The 15192-nt window shown below is 51.4% G+C and overlaps 1 protein-coding gene across 1 annotated transcript; it reads right to left on the bottom strand.

Moving 5' to 3' along the window:
- Nucleotides 1–497: 497 nt before the first annotated feature.
- Nucleotides 498–13058, bottom strand: Alox12b (arachidonate 12-lipoxygenase, 12R type). The gene is made up of 15 exons (XM_005067569.4): nucleotides 12615–13058; nucleotides 11520–11724; nucleotides 7696–7777; nucleotides 7501–7593; nucleotides 7273–7395; nucleotides 6825–6928; nucleotides 6206–6378; nucleotides 5552–5695; nucleotides 4127–4330; nucleotides 3835–3921; nucleotides 3392–3561; nucleotides 2859–2980; nucleotides 1371–1471; nucleotides 886–1056; nucleotides 498–743 (listed from the first exon to the last, which is right to left on the bottom strand). Exons 1-15 carry the CDS (start codon nucleotides 12759–12761, stop codon nucleotides 564–566), a joined length of 2106 nt encoding a protein of 701 aa, XP_005067626.1. The 5' UTR covers nucleotides 12762–13058; the 3' UTR covers nucleotides 498–563.
- Nucleotides 13059–15192: the final 2134 nt, after the last annotated feature.

Raw genomic sequence — 15192 nt, 5'->3', positions numbered from 1 at the left:
ACTTAAGGGAACTTGTGGGTGTGACTTAGGATAATATGGATTCCTAGCAGGTGGAGCTGAGTCTTGAGTCTGAGTTTTGATGGGTGTGGCCGGAGGCAGTTCAGGTTTCTGGTTGGCTGATGGTCTTTTGTCCATATTGGTTTATGTTTCAAGTTGAACTTGGGGTCTGGCTCCCCTAGGTTGGGTAACTAAGTCTTTGTAGGGGGACGCTTCTGAGGGATCAGCACTGTGAGTTAAAAGTCCCAGCGTTTTCCCTCCCCCTGCACCCTGAGCAGTGCCTGGACACCTACCTACCCAGACATGCACTTCAAAGAGGACACTCAGTGGCAGAAGCAGCCTGGCCTGAATCTCCAGGGAGATTTAGGATTGGAACCTAGAAGTGGAGCCTGGTGCTGCCCAGTGCCCACCAGGATGGCAAAGGACAACATGGCTGTGCCTGTGATCATGCCCAGACCGCAGCCTGCCGCCCAGGAAACCGCCAGACATTCACACCAGGACAGCGTTTGGAGTGATTTTATTGGAAAAGAGGAGGCGGCGTGTGGGAAGGGAGGCAGAAGCCGTGACTAGATGGAAATGCTGTTCTCAATCAGCACCGGGTCCAGGTAGTAGTACGGGAGGGTGAGGCACTTATTGCGCTGGCGGATGTTGTGAGAGATCTGGGCAAGGTTCTGACGGAAAGCCTCGATGCTCCTCCGAGGAGCCTCCTCCACAAAATGGATGTCTGGGAAGTGGCCAAGCGGCCGCTGCAGGACAAAGAGCCAGGTGCTGGGACAAAGCAGAACCGTCCTACCCAGTCCCTTCTGCAGCCTCCCACTTCCTGCCCCCCTGTCCCTGACACCTCCCCCTCAACCATCCTTGCCAGCCCAAGCTCAAGAGCCCCCGCACCCTGTCATCAGGCTCCCGGCAGAGAGTCCAGAGCACCAGGAGCACGATGCATGTGGTCTTCACGTCCGGCAAAGTGTCCATGTAGGTCTGCAGAGTAGTCAACCCCTTGGCCTGCATCGGTGGGTTCCGCATGGATGATGGGAAGTTGGGCATCCAAGAGGTGAACTCTAGCTGGAGTGGAGGAGAAGAGGTGTTCTGGGTGAGAAAACACCCAGTTCCCACCAACCAGGCTGGGCACCCCTGGTTGACTTGGACCCCTGCCCCAGAAGACCCTGGTTTGGATCGGTGGAGCCAGTATCACTGATGTGCCTGCGAGTGGGTGGGGCAGAGAAACTGGGCCAGGGTTACAACTGACACTGAGGTTGAGGTTGAAGAGGGACTCGGTTGAAACAAGCTGGGGCTGGGCCAGGGATAGACTGAGATCGGCTTGAGGTTGGAACCCACTGTTTAGGAGGACTGGGGCTGAGGCTGGCGAGCACAGGTACCTGGCCTGTGTTGACAGCTGCATGCCTGGCAGAGCAGGTGTACATGACCATCGTGACATATTCGATCAGCTCAGGTACAGTTCTCAAGCAGGTGGGAAAGCCTGAGAAACAGACCATGCCATGTTAGTCCCTGACTCGGCCTGACGTCCAGCAGAGGGCACCTCTACTCCCAGTTCACCCTGTCTTGTCAGTAATCCAAGTGGCTGCCCAGGCTTCCCTCACTCAGCCTGCTCTGCTCTCCTGTGGCCAAAAACCTTCTTCCCCAGTCCAGTCCAGGACTGAGTTGTGCATCACCAGCCCATAACTAGCTCTGGAATTCTCTGAAACTTCCCAGCCCTTATCCTAGTTAAGTCCCCATCACCTCCCTCCTGGATACCAAACATCACCCTAAACTGTCCGGCCCACCTACGTGGGCTGATAGTCTAACTTGTAAATCTGATCTTTTTGCAGAACCCTCAGTGGCCCCTCTGATACTCGAGATAGCTCCAAATTCCTCACCCGGGGCATGTGGCTTGGTGTCTGCCACCAGCAGTCTGCTGACCTCTACCTTCAGCTCCAGGAGGACACATTCCCTACGCCGCTTCTGGCTTTGGGCTTTTCTCCATGCAACTCACACTCAGCAGCCCAGTCCCCAGGTGCCCCTCCATCAGTCCCCAGGTGCCCCTCCATCAGTCCCCAGGTGCCCCTCCATCAGTCCCCAGGTGCCCCTCCATCAGTCCCCAGGTGCCCCTCCATCAGTCCCCAGGTGCCCCAGGTGGTCTCATCACACAGAGCCTTACTAAATGTCACCCAAGACTCCCAGTCTCAGCCAGACCCTGACTTGCAGCTTCTCCCCTCACAACACATGCCCGCTACTCCAAGCTGGGTGAGCTGCTCCTTGGGCAACTCCAGGTCCTTCATTTCTGCCTCAGGCTCCCCTACATTTCTCTGGTTCTGCCATATCAGAGATGCCTGTTCCCCAGTGCAACCCCTCCAGGCCAGTCCATGAACATCTTGAAGGCGACACTGGTACCTATCTTGTTCCCCTTTGCACCCTTGGTAGCCAACAGCCGTGCATCATAGCTGCTCCCTGAGTGTGTACCTAAGTGTTATGACCTCACGATGCTTTCCACCCATCTCCTGGAGCCTGCCCCCCAACACACACCCCAGCCTCTCAACTACCATACACTGTCCTTTCTCACTGAACGGCACCACCCATTTCCAGATCCACCAAGGCTTGTTTCTAGGAAGAAGGACCGGGACCCTTCCGGGTCTCAGCAGGGACAAAGTGTAGCCTCTGAGCTCAGACAAGGCACCAGTACTTTGTCCCCAACCCGCACCCCAGCTGCTCTCCTGAGCCCAGGGCAAGGCCCTGTGAAGATCCTAGAACAGGCAGTGCTCAGGCCTTCTTCAGTCTACAGGGAGGTAGGCACAAACCATGACGGTCCTAAGGGACATGCCTAGAGATGGCCCTGAACCCCAGGCCCCTCTGGGCTCCCACGCCCGTACCTGAGCTCTCTCGCTCCAAGAGGCACTCCTTGAATATCTCCTGCACCCAGCACTGCAATTCCGGGTCGCCCTCCACGGCTGCATCATTCGGGTAGTAGTAAGTGATGATCTCTGTCACATACCTGCACACAAGATGCAGCCTCAGTTTAGAGTTTCTCCCACATCCCCAGGTCACGATGGCTTTGGCTGGCTTCAGAGCCGCCCCAGGCCTGTAGTAGGCAAGGCCTGCTGGGGTTATGGACAAGACCAGGAACTACTTAGACTTTTTGTAAGGTGTCAACAAGTTACTCTTTCTTTCCCAGAGAGCCAAGGGAAGCCCTCAAGCAGCTCAGAGCCCAGGAGGGGTCTGTCCAGCAGAGCTAGGCTGGAGGCCAGAGCAAGGATGATCAGGTCCATCAGACACCGGCAGTAGATGTATGAACAACCCCAAGCCCCAGGCAGCATTCAAGCCCCCATCCTTCCAAGTTCTCACCCCCTCCAACATCCTAGGTGTCTGTCCACCTGAGTACCCCCTGCTGCTGTCCCCACCTCACCTCTCCATTGCATACCACACCGCCAAGCTGTCATCACGGAAATAATACCCAGGCAGGTCCTGGACCCCACGCTCCACAAAGTCATTGGGGATGCAGAGGCTTTTGTAGGTGAGCTCCGACAGAGCCCGGACCATCACCTGTGCGAAACCCTCTAGGCCCAGGGACATGGCCTTGAGGAGAAAGAATGGCGTGAGTATCCCTCTGAGCCTGCTCCAAAATGCTATCTTACTTCAGTCCCTCCAGGACTCACCCTGGGCCTAGCCTGCCCAAGATCCAGGGACCTTTACATTCCAAGCTGTCTCCGTACACCACATAGCATCCTCACAGACACTACCCACTGCCCGCCTCCTAGAGTCTTAAACAAGTGGAAGCTCTACGTTAAGGCAACTGCAAAGGCCAGAGGAAAGCAAGTGTCTTGTTGGAGTCAGGGGCAAGAGTCTTACCCTGGCAGAGAGGCCTCCCTTGTTGAGAAGGAGCGCCCGCCCAATGCTATTGATCTGGACGTTGTATCGGGTGTGAGGAATGAGGAGCTGGGCAGGAAGACAAGGAGGACAATGAGGGAGCTGAGGTGGCTCCCGGGGACCTCAGCACCCTACTCCTGCAACATCAGACCCCCCCACACACACACTTTGGGAAGTCCCCACTACAAGCCCACTCTGGGGATCCCCCAGATGCCTCCCTACCCACAAAGCAGACCCAGAAGCTTTCAAAGCCCCTTTATCCCAAAGCCTGTACCTTGTACAGGGGATGGCACATGGGCAGGTTCCTCAGCAGGGCCAGGCAGAAGGCTTCCCCAATGAGGTGGCTCTCCAGCAAGTGTGCGATGGCCTCATGGCTGTAGAACTCAGCATAGCGTACCCATGTCTTAGCCAATAGCCAGTCCCATTCGGAATCATTGGGCAGGAAGATGGGACAGTCAGGCCCAGGGGTCTGGCTGAGCTAGGGTGGAGAAAGAGCAGGGTTAGTTAGGGCAGAAACCTCCACTGGAGAAGGCAAAACGGTTCTGCACTCCGGTCCTTCTGTCTTTTGAGCACCCAGGGTCTTTCTTTCCCCACATTTGCTCTTGCTGTGCCTGGTGCATCTTCCTGGTCCCGTCTCCGACCAGCAACTCCCACTTTCTCTAAGAAGGCAGACGGATCTCTGAGTTCAAGGCCATCATGGTCTACAGAGCAAGTTCCAGAACATCAGAAACCCTGTCTCAAAAAACCAAAAGAAAAAGGAGAAGCAGCAGCAGCAGCAACTCTGGTCATCGATTCCTGATGCTACGCACCCTGAATTCCAGGCAGATGGATCTTAGTAAGATCCAAGCCAGCCTAGTCTACACAGTGAGTTCTAGGCAGCCAGGACAGCAAACTCCTGGCTGAAGGAGGAGGGATGGGTGTGGGGGGAGGAGGGAGAGGAGAAAAGGAGAGGGGAGGGGAGAGGAGGCGGCGGCAGCAGGGGTGGAGTGGGGCCTGGCTCAGAAACTCCCTCCCCTGACAACCCTTCTGCCACAGCCTTCATAGCCACCGTGTCAGGCACGGTGCGAGATCAAGGTGCCCAGTTCTTGGGCTTGGGAGGGAGGGAGAGCTATCGCTGAAATCTAGCCCACGTTGCTCCAGTTATAAACCAGATCCTCAGGGCTTGGCTGATACCTCAGAGAAGAACCTTTTTCTGATTTCTAAGTGACCCTTGTGAGGATCTGTGAGGAAGGAACTCCTCAGTTTCTTCTCCCTCAGTATTTCAGCAGGGGATGAATGAGTGACATCAACAAGACAAGCTCCAACCGCCTGGCCCATAGACATCTGTCACCTATGTGCACATGATCACAGCATGTGCGTTTTACACCCAGAACTCACAAATGAGAGCACCACAGGGCCCCAGATTCATGTTATAGGCACACCATATAATGGCAACACCCACGTGTGCACAGGTAAGGAGATGGCTTCTCATCCTTGGCTCCACATGGCTACATGTGGGTCAGATTTGCACATACACGGGATATTTTCAGATGCACACACAGGGCTGTACGTAGGACTTTACACATGCATACACACTGATACACTTCCCCATGTGTGCACAGGCTTACACAACTGTCAACATACAGAGGGACGTTCATGCATGTGAGAGCAGCACTGGCCACACGCTCCCAGTAGCCCCACCCTCGCCTTCCCTTAGTACCTGGATGGCAATGGGCATCATGTTGCCATCAGGACCGAAGTGCAGCAAGCAGATGGGGGCACAGTGGTGCTGCTTATGACCGTTGAGCTCCACAGTCGGGATGCCCTCCAGGATGCGGTAGTCTGCCAGGTAAATGTTCCCCTTCTGGAGAGGAGTCACAATGGGCAAGCAGTTAGTTACTAAGATAGGGTACCTATATCCCAGGCCTTAGGTGCAGAGTGTGCTGACCCCAAGGCTCAGTGGTTGTATGGGGATAGAGAAGTGGGGTGTTAGTATTCAGACATTTGTACTGGCCTGCCTTTGACACCTCCTCAGCTGTAGCCACTAAGAGACCACTGTGCACATTCCCTACTTTCCCTCTTAAAAGGGCCCTGCCCACCTTCCATCTCTCTTTCTCTCTCAGCTTCTCTGTGTGTCTGTCCCTCTCCCCTCTTCCCTCCCCCCTTCTCCCACTCACTTTCCCCCAGCTAAAAAAAAAGTGACCCTCCACCTGAACTCGTCACATGGCATTTTTCTCTCGAATGTTGCTTTTTAAAATTACAATGGGGGGTGCTGGCATGGGTGAGACTCAAATGGACCTTGTCAATGGAGAGGCACAGAGATTCCATGAAGAAGCCAGGGACAAAGCCCAGGGTAACCCAGAGAAGGCCTCACCTCTAGCTCTGCTTGTAGGCATGTCCCCTCACCCAGGAATGGGGCCACCATTTCATCTGTAACCGGGAATTTGTCTGGGATCTGTGTACATCTTCTGATCAGGCCTGGGTTGAGGCCGTTGAGGTACTGGTATCCAAAGAAGCTGTCTTCCATCCAGTGCTCAGCCACATACTCTGGGGGATAGCACAGGGACATCACAGTGAAATCCAGTGCCCTCTCAGGGACAGAGAGACATAAGAAAGAAAATAGTGGAAACCACCGGACGGTGGTGGCGCACACCTTTAATCCCAGCACTCGGGAGGCAGAGGCAGGCGGATCTCTGTGAGTTCGAGGCTGGGCTGGACCGATAGCCTCCAAAACAATACAGAGAAACCCTGTCTCGTAAACACCAAAAAAAAAAAAAAATAGTGGACACCAAGATGACCCTGGCTTTGTGCTGAATGGCCAGAGGAACACAAGGTGAAGACTTTAAAGAAGCCCCCAAAAGGGCATGCCCACCTGATTCCCAAACGACCCTCCAGTTGCTCCCACTGAACCCACTACCCCCATGAGATGAGGCTGCCTCTTGCCCCTGACCACCTGGCTGCCTCATGTTCTATCAGGATGTTCCATCCCATACCAGAGACAACAGTCTTGGTAGCTGGGAAGATATTTCTAATATCCTTTAGCCTCTTCCAGGAACGTTTCCGATCCACCAGGCCACGCAGTTTGAAGGCCAGTGCCCTGGAGGGTGGAATGCAAGGAACAGCATGTCAGAGTGGTGCCGGGTACACAAGCCCAATGAGAGGGCCACCTACTCCCTGGAACCCCTGCGTCCCAGGGCCTCTAGATCCCATGTCTTGGGGCCTTTTCTCTCTGGGTCTGTGAGTGTCCAGTGTCAGGTTCTCTGCTCTGTTTTCCCCGACTCCCCGAGCCTTTCTGACCTGGGCCGTTCTGAGGGTGGGGAAGCGGGGAGGGTGGTCTCTGGAGGTGCCCTGGTGGGGGGCGGGGAGGGCGGCCTCTGGAGGTGCCCTGGTGGGGGGCAGGGAGGGCGGTCTCTGGAGGTGCCCTCACTTTTGCTCACTCACATGGGCCCTAGGCGGTAGAAGAAGGAGGCTGTCTTGACGAAGGAGAAACGAAGATTTGAGTTTAAGAACCTGGTGGCCTTAATGTTGATAAGAATTGGGAATCCTGGAATGTAACCATTCCACCTGTGGAAAAAGAGCAGGGCTGGAGCCTGGAACTGGCTGTCCAGGGGAAGGGAGGGGCAGGAAGGGTCTTATGGAAGGCGGGCTAAGCCAGCCTCTGGTCCTTACTCCGGCCGGTTGGGGTTGCGGCACCGTCGGGCAGGAGGGTGATAACTGGGAATGTCCACGTAGTTGGGAAGGCCAGGAACGAAGACCCTCCAGCTGCAAAGAGAAGACAAGTTCCTGAGCCCTGTCACCCAGGCATTACTCCAGACCCACCACCAAGCCCTGGACCTCCCATGGCACCCCCAACCCCTCACTCACTGGTAGAAGTCCTTCTTGGCTCTGATCTCTTCTTGTCTGTGTTCCAAAAGGATGGGGAGTGTGTCATCTGCTGTTGTCTTTCCTGTAGTGAGGGTAGGGAGGAGGCTCAAGACTGTCCCTCTCCCCTCACCACCCCAGGTCAGCTCTCAGGAGGTGGCTAAGGGCAGGGAAGGCCCCCTTTCCGAGACAGAGGCTCCATCTCCCTGCTAAAGTCTCCCCCAAACTCCTGCTCTACCCTCCAAGTTCTCTATGAAGTCCCTCTTCTAGGCCCACAGAAGTCATGGTAACCAATAGTTCTGAAGAGTTCAAGTAGCAAGGCACTTTCTAACACACTGTGTTTGTATTAATAATTTAAGATACACAAGAACAGCCTAATGAAACAGATGAGTAACCCCTTTCCACAAATCCAAAATACGAAAGTCTATAGAAATCCAGATTTTTCCACAACAAGCTCATCGGTTGGGATCTAAATTTACCTGAAGCTACATATAGGATTTGTTTGTGACAGGATTTCAATATGTATTTTAGGCTGGCCTTGAACTCGAGATCCTCTTGCCTCAGCCTTCCAAGTGCTGGGCTTGCAGGCATGCACCACTCTGCCTGGTTACATATAGTCTCTATTTAAGTCACCTGGCATTTAGTTCTGACTAGAAATATTAGTACGTGTGATTAGTGATATACATTTCCCATACTATACATATGTGTGTATGTATGTGTGTGTGTGTGTTTGATAAAAATCCAAAATGTCTCCAAATCTAAAGCTTCTTGTGTGCCAATAGAATGCCACAAGTGGAAAATTCCATACCCTGACCTCATGTCACAGTAAAAAAATGCAGGTACACTAAAATGTTGTGTAAATATCTTCAGCCTAAGTATAAAAGGAGTAAGTAAAACACAAAGAAATTTGATGTTTAAACTTCAGTCTCATCCTGAGATAGCTCATGTATATGCAAATATTTTAAAAAATCCAAAACACTTTTCATCCAACCATTTCAGATAAGAAACACCAACTGTAGATACACACACACACACACACACACACACACACACATATATATATATATACACACATACATCTGGAACTGAAGAGATGGCTCAGTAGTTAAGAGCACTTGCTATTCCTGCAGAGGACCCAGGTTTGGTTTCCAGTGCCCATAGGATACTGGCCTCTCCTGGTTCTCTTGGGCACTAGGTATGCATGCAGTGCACATATGAAAAGCATTCATACACATAAAACAAAAATAAATAAATATTTTAAAAGAAAAATATGTATCTGGCCAGGTGTTGGTGGTGCATACCTTTAATCCCAGCCCTTGGGAGGCAGAGGCAGGCGGATCCTTGTGAGTTCGAGGCCAGCCTGGTCTACAGAGCGAGTTCCAGGACAGCCTCCAAAACAATACAGAGAAACCCTGTCTCAAAAAAACAAAAATGTATCTGTATACTGTATATATGTACATATACACACATATGAACACATACATGTATATAACTTCTAAAGAAAATCTAAGTTTCAAAATGCTTCTTGCCCTAACAATTTCAACTAGAAACTGTCTTGTTATGCCCATTTTACAGGGGGAAAGCAGTATTAGTGGGAAAAGCATCTAGCTGTGATTTGGTCCAAGGTAGGCTGCTTCTGGCCTGCATCCCCACCTAGTGACAACCCTGCAGGTTAAGTCTTTCTATAGCTCCTTTTAGGTGTCATGTCACTGGATCCTCACACACTGTTACGGATTGGGTTCTGTTGTTCATTTTACAGACAAAGGCACCAAAATTTAAGACTACAGAAATGCGCCCAGATGTCCAAAAACTACATGACTGAGATGGAGATGAAAACCCAGGCTCAACTCTCTCCAGCCTCCTGACTGACTGCGCCAGGCTGGCAGGTGCCCATCAGCACAGCCCCATCGTTTCTCTCAGGGCCCTCACCTTGCCATCCTCCTCTTATTTCCATATGCCTCAGTCCTCCTGTTGCACTCTGGGAATGGTGTCCCCTGAAGTTATGCAACCCAGATCCCCAACTTGGCTCCATCCCCAGGGCGGAAGCCTAACTCCTTCGAGGGCCCAGCAGGTGACTCAAGTCTCCCTGCCCTGGTGTTGCATGGCAGCCACCCCACCCAACCCCATTCTTGCCCAGCCAGCTAGTGTCACCTGCCTGTCCCCTGCCCATCCCCTTCCATGCCACACAGACCTATCACCACGGGAAGGGACTCTGCGTCCCCAGTGACTCTCATGATGACATCCTCACCATCCCCTAGAACTACCTCCCCAGTCTCAGCCTCTCCTTTCCCCTTGGCTTTGGTCCCATTCCCTCCTCCAATGAGAATATTCTAGCACAGGAAAATGAATGGGTAGTCTTCTGCAGAAAGGATGGGGCTCTACACACCCCCATCCTCGGTTATGCCTCTTCCCACTTAGAGAGAAGCCTGCAGAAGCTCAAGCGGTAGAGCCACGGGGATAAGAAAAGATGTACATCTTGTGGCCATGCTACAGTCACACTCAGGAAGCTCACTCAAGTGACTAGATGAAGACTTAAGGCAGAGGTAGATGTGTGCAGCTCAGGCACCCAGGGTTTACCTTTCTCCCTTAGGAGCAACCACACATTCCAGAAAAAAAAGCAAGGCAGCTTTGCTCTGCTACCAGGTCTGTTATTCCCTCCATCCAGAAGCATACAGGAAGCCTGAATGAATAACAAGGTCTCCTGTGAGAGCAGGGAGGACCCTTGATGAGCAAAGGAGGGCTTTGAGGATAGCAACAAGTCCTATTAAGAAACTAAGGTGTCCCACTGGGGTAGCAGAGTCCTCTGGAGCAACATAATGGCCCTCTAGTAGATAGATAGATAGATAGATAGATAGATAGATAGATAGATAGATAAGAGTAACATGTATTAATATATACAATGATAGGTAAGAAACTAATAGGACTTTTAAACGGAACACAAACCCAGCTGGAGCAATGGAGCATTATATATATATGCTAAGAAATCACTAAGAATATAGTATACCAGAGCCTATCATACATAAGGTCCTGAGTTCAAATCCCTAGTACCACAAAAGGAAAGAAAATCAGGTCATTAAGATTGGTCGCAATGGTACGGGCCCTTCCTCCCAAGTCAGATAACTGAGTTTGATCATCAGGATCCACATGGTAGAGAAAGACAACCAGCTCTCATAAACTGTCCTTTGGCATCCACTGTCACACACAAAATAAACAAAAAGCAAAAACAAGCATCAAGATCATACATGAGACTTAGTGTGGTAGCACAAGCCTTTAATCCCAGCACTCAGGAGGCAGAGATAGGAGGATCTCTGTGAGATCATTGGTCTACAGAGTGAACTCCAGGGCATCCAGGACTACAGAGAGACCCTTTCTTAAACAAACAAACAATTAAGCAATCAGACCATATACAACACCTCAGTGACCTGGAGAGCTAAGAAACTAGTAAGACTTCTAAGTAGAGCACAGATCTGGCTGCAGCAATGGAGCGCCCTATTGTAGAAGCAGAACCCTTCTACAGAGGTCTTTGTAGCATACCAGAGATCTACTAGGAGTCCAGAGAGAGTGGAGCATGAAGGGGAAGAGCGATCTGGGAATGCTTTCTGCTGCATGATGCTGAGAGTGGTCCCTAGGCCCCATGCACTTGGGTTCCTCCAGGGTGCAGCCCCATGCTGGGCCCAGAGCAGTGGCAGTGACTGGGGATGAGTATGGCAGAGATCCCTGGAGTTCCTAGTGCCTGATTGGCTTGATCGGATCCTGGAATGGCCAATCGAGCGGAGCTAGGGTGAGGAAATGCACTGCATAGGATACCAGGGTTGGTGCTGGCTCACCTGTGGCCTCCCGGAGTGCCAGGGTCTCATAGCCATCCATCCACTGGTAAGCTGGGAAGTGGTAGACACGGCAGTTGGGGGCACAGATCTGCACATAGTTGCAGTACCAGGGGTCCTTGGGTAAGAAGGAATGGGGCTCCTTGTGCAGACGGATGATGATAAGCTCCCCCAGGTCCTGCTGGCACTGCACCGTGTACTCATCCACCTGCACAAAACATGGGGCCTGAGTGACGGGACCAGCTCCTCAGACCTCCCATGAGGCTTACCCAGGGCCTGCTCACGTTAGTGACATTCACCTCCTGGACCGAAGAGTGCACAGAGCAGAGATGAAGAGAGGGCATGGCTGTGAACCCTCTAACTTGACTGCCCTCCACTGGGCCCATCTACCCAAGGCTCGAAGGAGTCCAGCCTTATCCCTCCTTCCTGGTTCCTAAGATCCTGTCTTCCACCCCCTTCCCCCAGCCACTTGAGGCTGCAGGAGCCATTTAGGGTCTCGGAAGCTGATATACAAAGGAGTCAAAATCCAGGCCTTCCTAGCTTCCTTCAGTCTTGGAGTAGAAAAAGGGGTCCCCCCAGGCCCTTCTCCCACTTCTCAAAGAAGATGCAGGAATTCAAAAGAGGCCACACAGAAGGAGGAGCCTTTTCAGGTCATATAGGAGCAGGTGGCTATCAAAATCAAAAAGAGTGACTTCCAAAGCAGGTCCCCACTGGCCAGGCTGGTTGGATGCCATTTGAAGTCACAGAGAATCCATTGCAAATGGAAGCCAGTTGTGATGCAACTTAGCTAAGAAAGAGTAAGAATGATAGATGTGATTGAAAGCAGTGAGAATGAAAGGGACCTTAAGGAGTGGAAGAAAGCTGAAAGAAACAGACAGACAGACAGACAGACAGACAGAGACAGAGAGACAGAGGAGACAAGGAAACAGGGGAGAAGGATGGGTTGTTTGGAAGGGATAAAAGAAGAAGGAGAACATGGATGTGTAGGGGGAAATGGTAGGGAGCCACTTGGGAGTCCACAGCGACTCTCCACTCCCCTGGCCCTCCCTCCATCCATACATCCTGAGCTTCCATCAATCCTGGGTGACACACACTTACCGCCCCAGTGGCAAAGTCTCTCCCAAAGTGGTTCAACAGCTGCTTATGGCTTTCTCCTTGGGTCCCCACGATGGTCAATGAAATGGAATCCAGCGTCCCCGAAAAGAAGTCAGTGCCCGTGGCCACCTTGACTTTGTAGGTGGCCATGGCCGCTCTTCAGGAGTCAAGAGAGGGCTCAATCCAAGACAGTATGGCTAGGGACACACAGTTGGAAACAACGCAGGCAAGGAAAGCCAGGCAGAGAAGAGTTCGCTGGGTCAGACTCCGCGGTGGAACAGTCAGCGGGAACCACTGCCCTGAGGATGCCTCTGGAGCCGGGAGCAGCTGCTGCCCTTGGCGGGCGGGATGTGAACCGAGCAGGTGGGGCGGGGCCGGACCAGAGGCTGGTGAGCAGGCGTCTGCACTTGAGCCCTATAGGAGCTGATGGGGAGGAACCGTAGGCAGGGCGCTGGGTCTGCCTCTGATGAGGGCGGATGGAAGATGCTGCGGTAGAAGCAGCCTTCAGGGTGTGGGAGCTGTCCAGGTTGAGCCAGGGCCCCAGGGAAGTTGGGGGAGGGGGCGGGGCAGGGACTTCAGATCTTTATCAAACTAATAAGCTCCTTTGTCCTGTTCGCCCCCATCGGCTGCAGCGCCAGGCACCCCTGCTAAGCCTGGCCAAAGTCAGAAGTGACCTGCTTTGGAAGGCATGAGGAGTGCTACAGCTGTGCTGTCCAGTGTCCTCCCTGCGAGGAGCTCGGGCTTGCGTTAGAACTCAGGACATGTCAGGAAGACTGTTGAATTCAGAGACCAAAGACCACAAGGGATTAGAAAGGCCCTGGAAGGAAGGCTACAGGGTGGAAAAAAATTGCAGCTGGAAACGGGGTCTTTTTTCTTCTTTCCCAGCCAGAATTTACTTAGGAGAAATCGGTATGAATACACAATGAGAAGACAGAGTGAAAAGTTGAGGCAGGAGAATTAAACTAAAGTGCTAGGGATGCAATTCAGTGGTAGAGAACTTGAAGAGAATGTGGGAGACCCTAAATTAAATCCCTAAACCCCAAAAGGAAAACAGGCTAGAGTCATGCATGGTAGTGCACAGCTGAGCTACACAGGGAGACCATCTCATCAGAAAGAAAGAAAGAAAGAAAGAAAGAAAGAAAGAGAGAGAGAGAGAGAGAGAGAGAGAGAGAGAGAGAGAGAGAAAGAAAGAAAGAAAGAGCGAGAGAGAGGGAGGGAGGGAGGGAGGGAGGGAGGGAGGGAGAAAGAAAGAAAGAAAGAAAGAAAGAAAGAAAGAAAGAAAGAAAGAAAGAAAGAAAGAAAGGGAGGGAGAAAATAACAAATAGAATTATGATTTTTTAATGGTTTGTTTTAGATGTACAGGTGTCTGTGCCCCCACTTGGGTGCTTGGTGCCTGCAGAGGCCAAAAGGTGGCATTGGGTGCCCTGGAACTGGGTTGTAAGCCACCGTGGGGGTTCTTGGAATTAAACCTCTGGAAAAACAGCAGAGCTCTTAATTGATGAGCCATGCCAGCCTCCAAATTAAGATACCTTGTAGGTGAATGCCCTAGAGATTATATGAAATTAAAAACGACATATATTTAGACATGGAATGTTTTCTTACTCCATTGATCCAAAGTTCCAGAACAGACAAAACTCAGTGCTTCTTACGCAATCCAGACCAGTGAGTACTTCTGGAATGGGGAAGGCATGTAGGCAACCAGAATGTTCTCTCTGCTGATCTGGGCTGATTTCCAGGGCACTTGACATATTTTACTATATCTATGCTGTTCTTCAATTTTGTAAAGAATATACCCTTACCAAGGAAATCCAAAACAAAAACAAAACAAAAATAGAAAGAATATGCTGGCCATGATGGCTCATGCCTTTAATTCCAGTACTCTGGAGGCACAGGGAAGTGGATCTTTGTAAGTTCAAAGCCAGTCTGGTCTACATAACAAATTCCAGGCCAATCAGGACTAGGTAGTGAGATACTATCTAAAAACAAGCAAGCAAACAAAACCAGAAACAAAACAAACAAACAAACAAAACCCAAACCCCAGAATGGAAGGAAGGAAGAAGGGGTCCAGCTCAGTGGGTTATGCTAACCTGCACATTTAATGACCTGATCTGAGTTTGAGTCCTTGGACCTACATGGTCAAAGAAAAACACTGACGACTTATGAAAGTTGGCCTCAGATCCCAGACATGTACTGTGGGACACTCTCTCACATATGTACGTAAGTACACACCAAATAAATATCTTGAAGAAAAAGGATGATGCTAGAAAGAGCTGGAATGAGGATTAGGATCCTATAGGATCCAGATGGTCAGGAACCTAGCCATTTCTTACCTCCTTCTTTCTCTCACTTCCTTCCCTCCACAGAGTAGGGCACACTCCTCCGAGCACCACAGACACAAGGTGGGAGATGTACCTGGAGCTTACTGAATAATGAGAAGAGTACAAGAACCTTCGAGCTTAAGTATTCACTGTGATTTTGGATATTAAACGATCTGAAGATAATAAATCTGAGATAGGAGAATACTGGGACCATGGGACTAAGGCTAATTTCTGATAGAATCATAGCAGCTAGAGTGGGGAAG

Source organism: Mesocricetus auratus, unplaced genomic scaffold (assembly GCF_017639785.1).
Source record: "Mesocricetus auratus isolate SY011 unplaced genomic scaffold, BCM_Maur_2.0 Super-Scaffold_100007, whole genome shotgun sequence".
In the NCBI taxonomy this organism is placed as follows: Eukaryota; Metazoa; Chordata; class Mammalia; order Rodentia; family Cricetidae; genus Mesocricetus; species Mesocricetus auratus.
The sequence above is the reverse complement of the archived record's forward strand: the minus strand, read 5'-3'. Positions and strand labels throughout refer to the sequence as shown.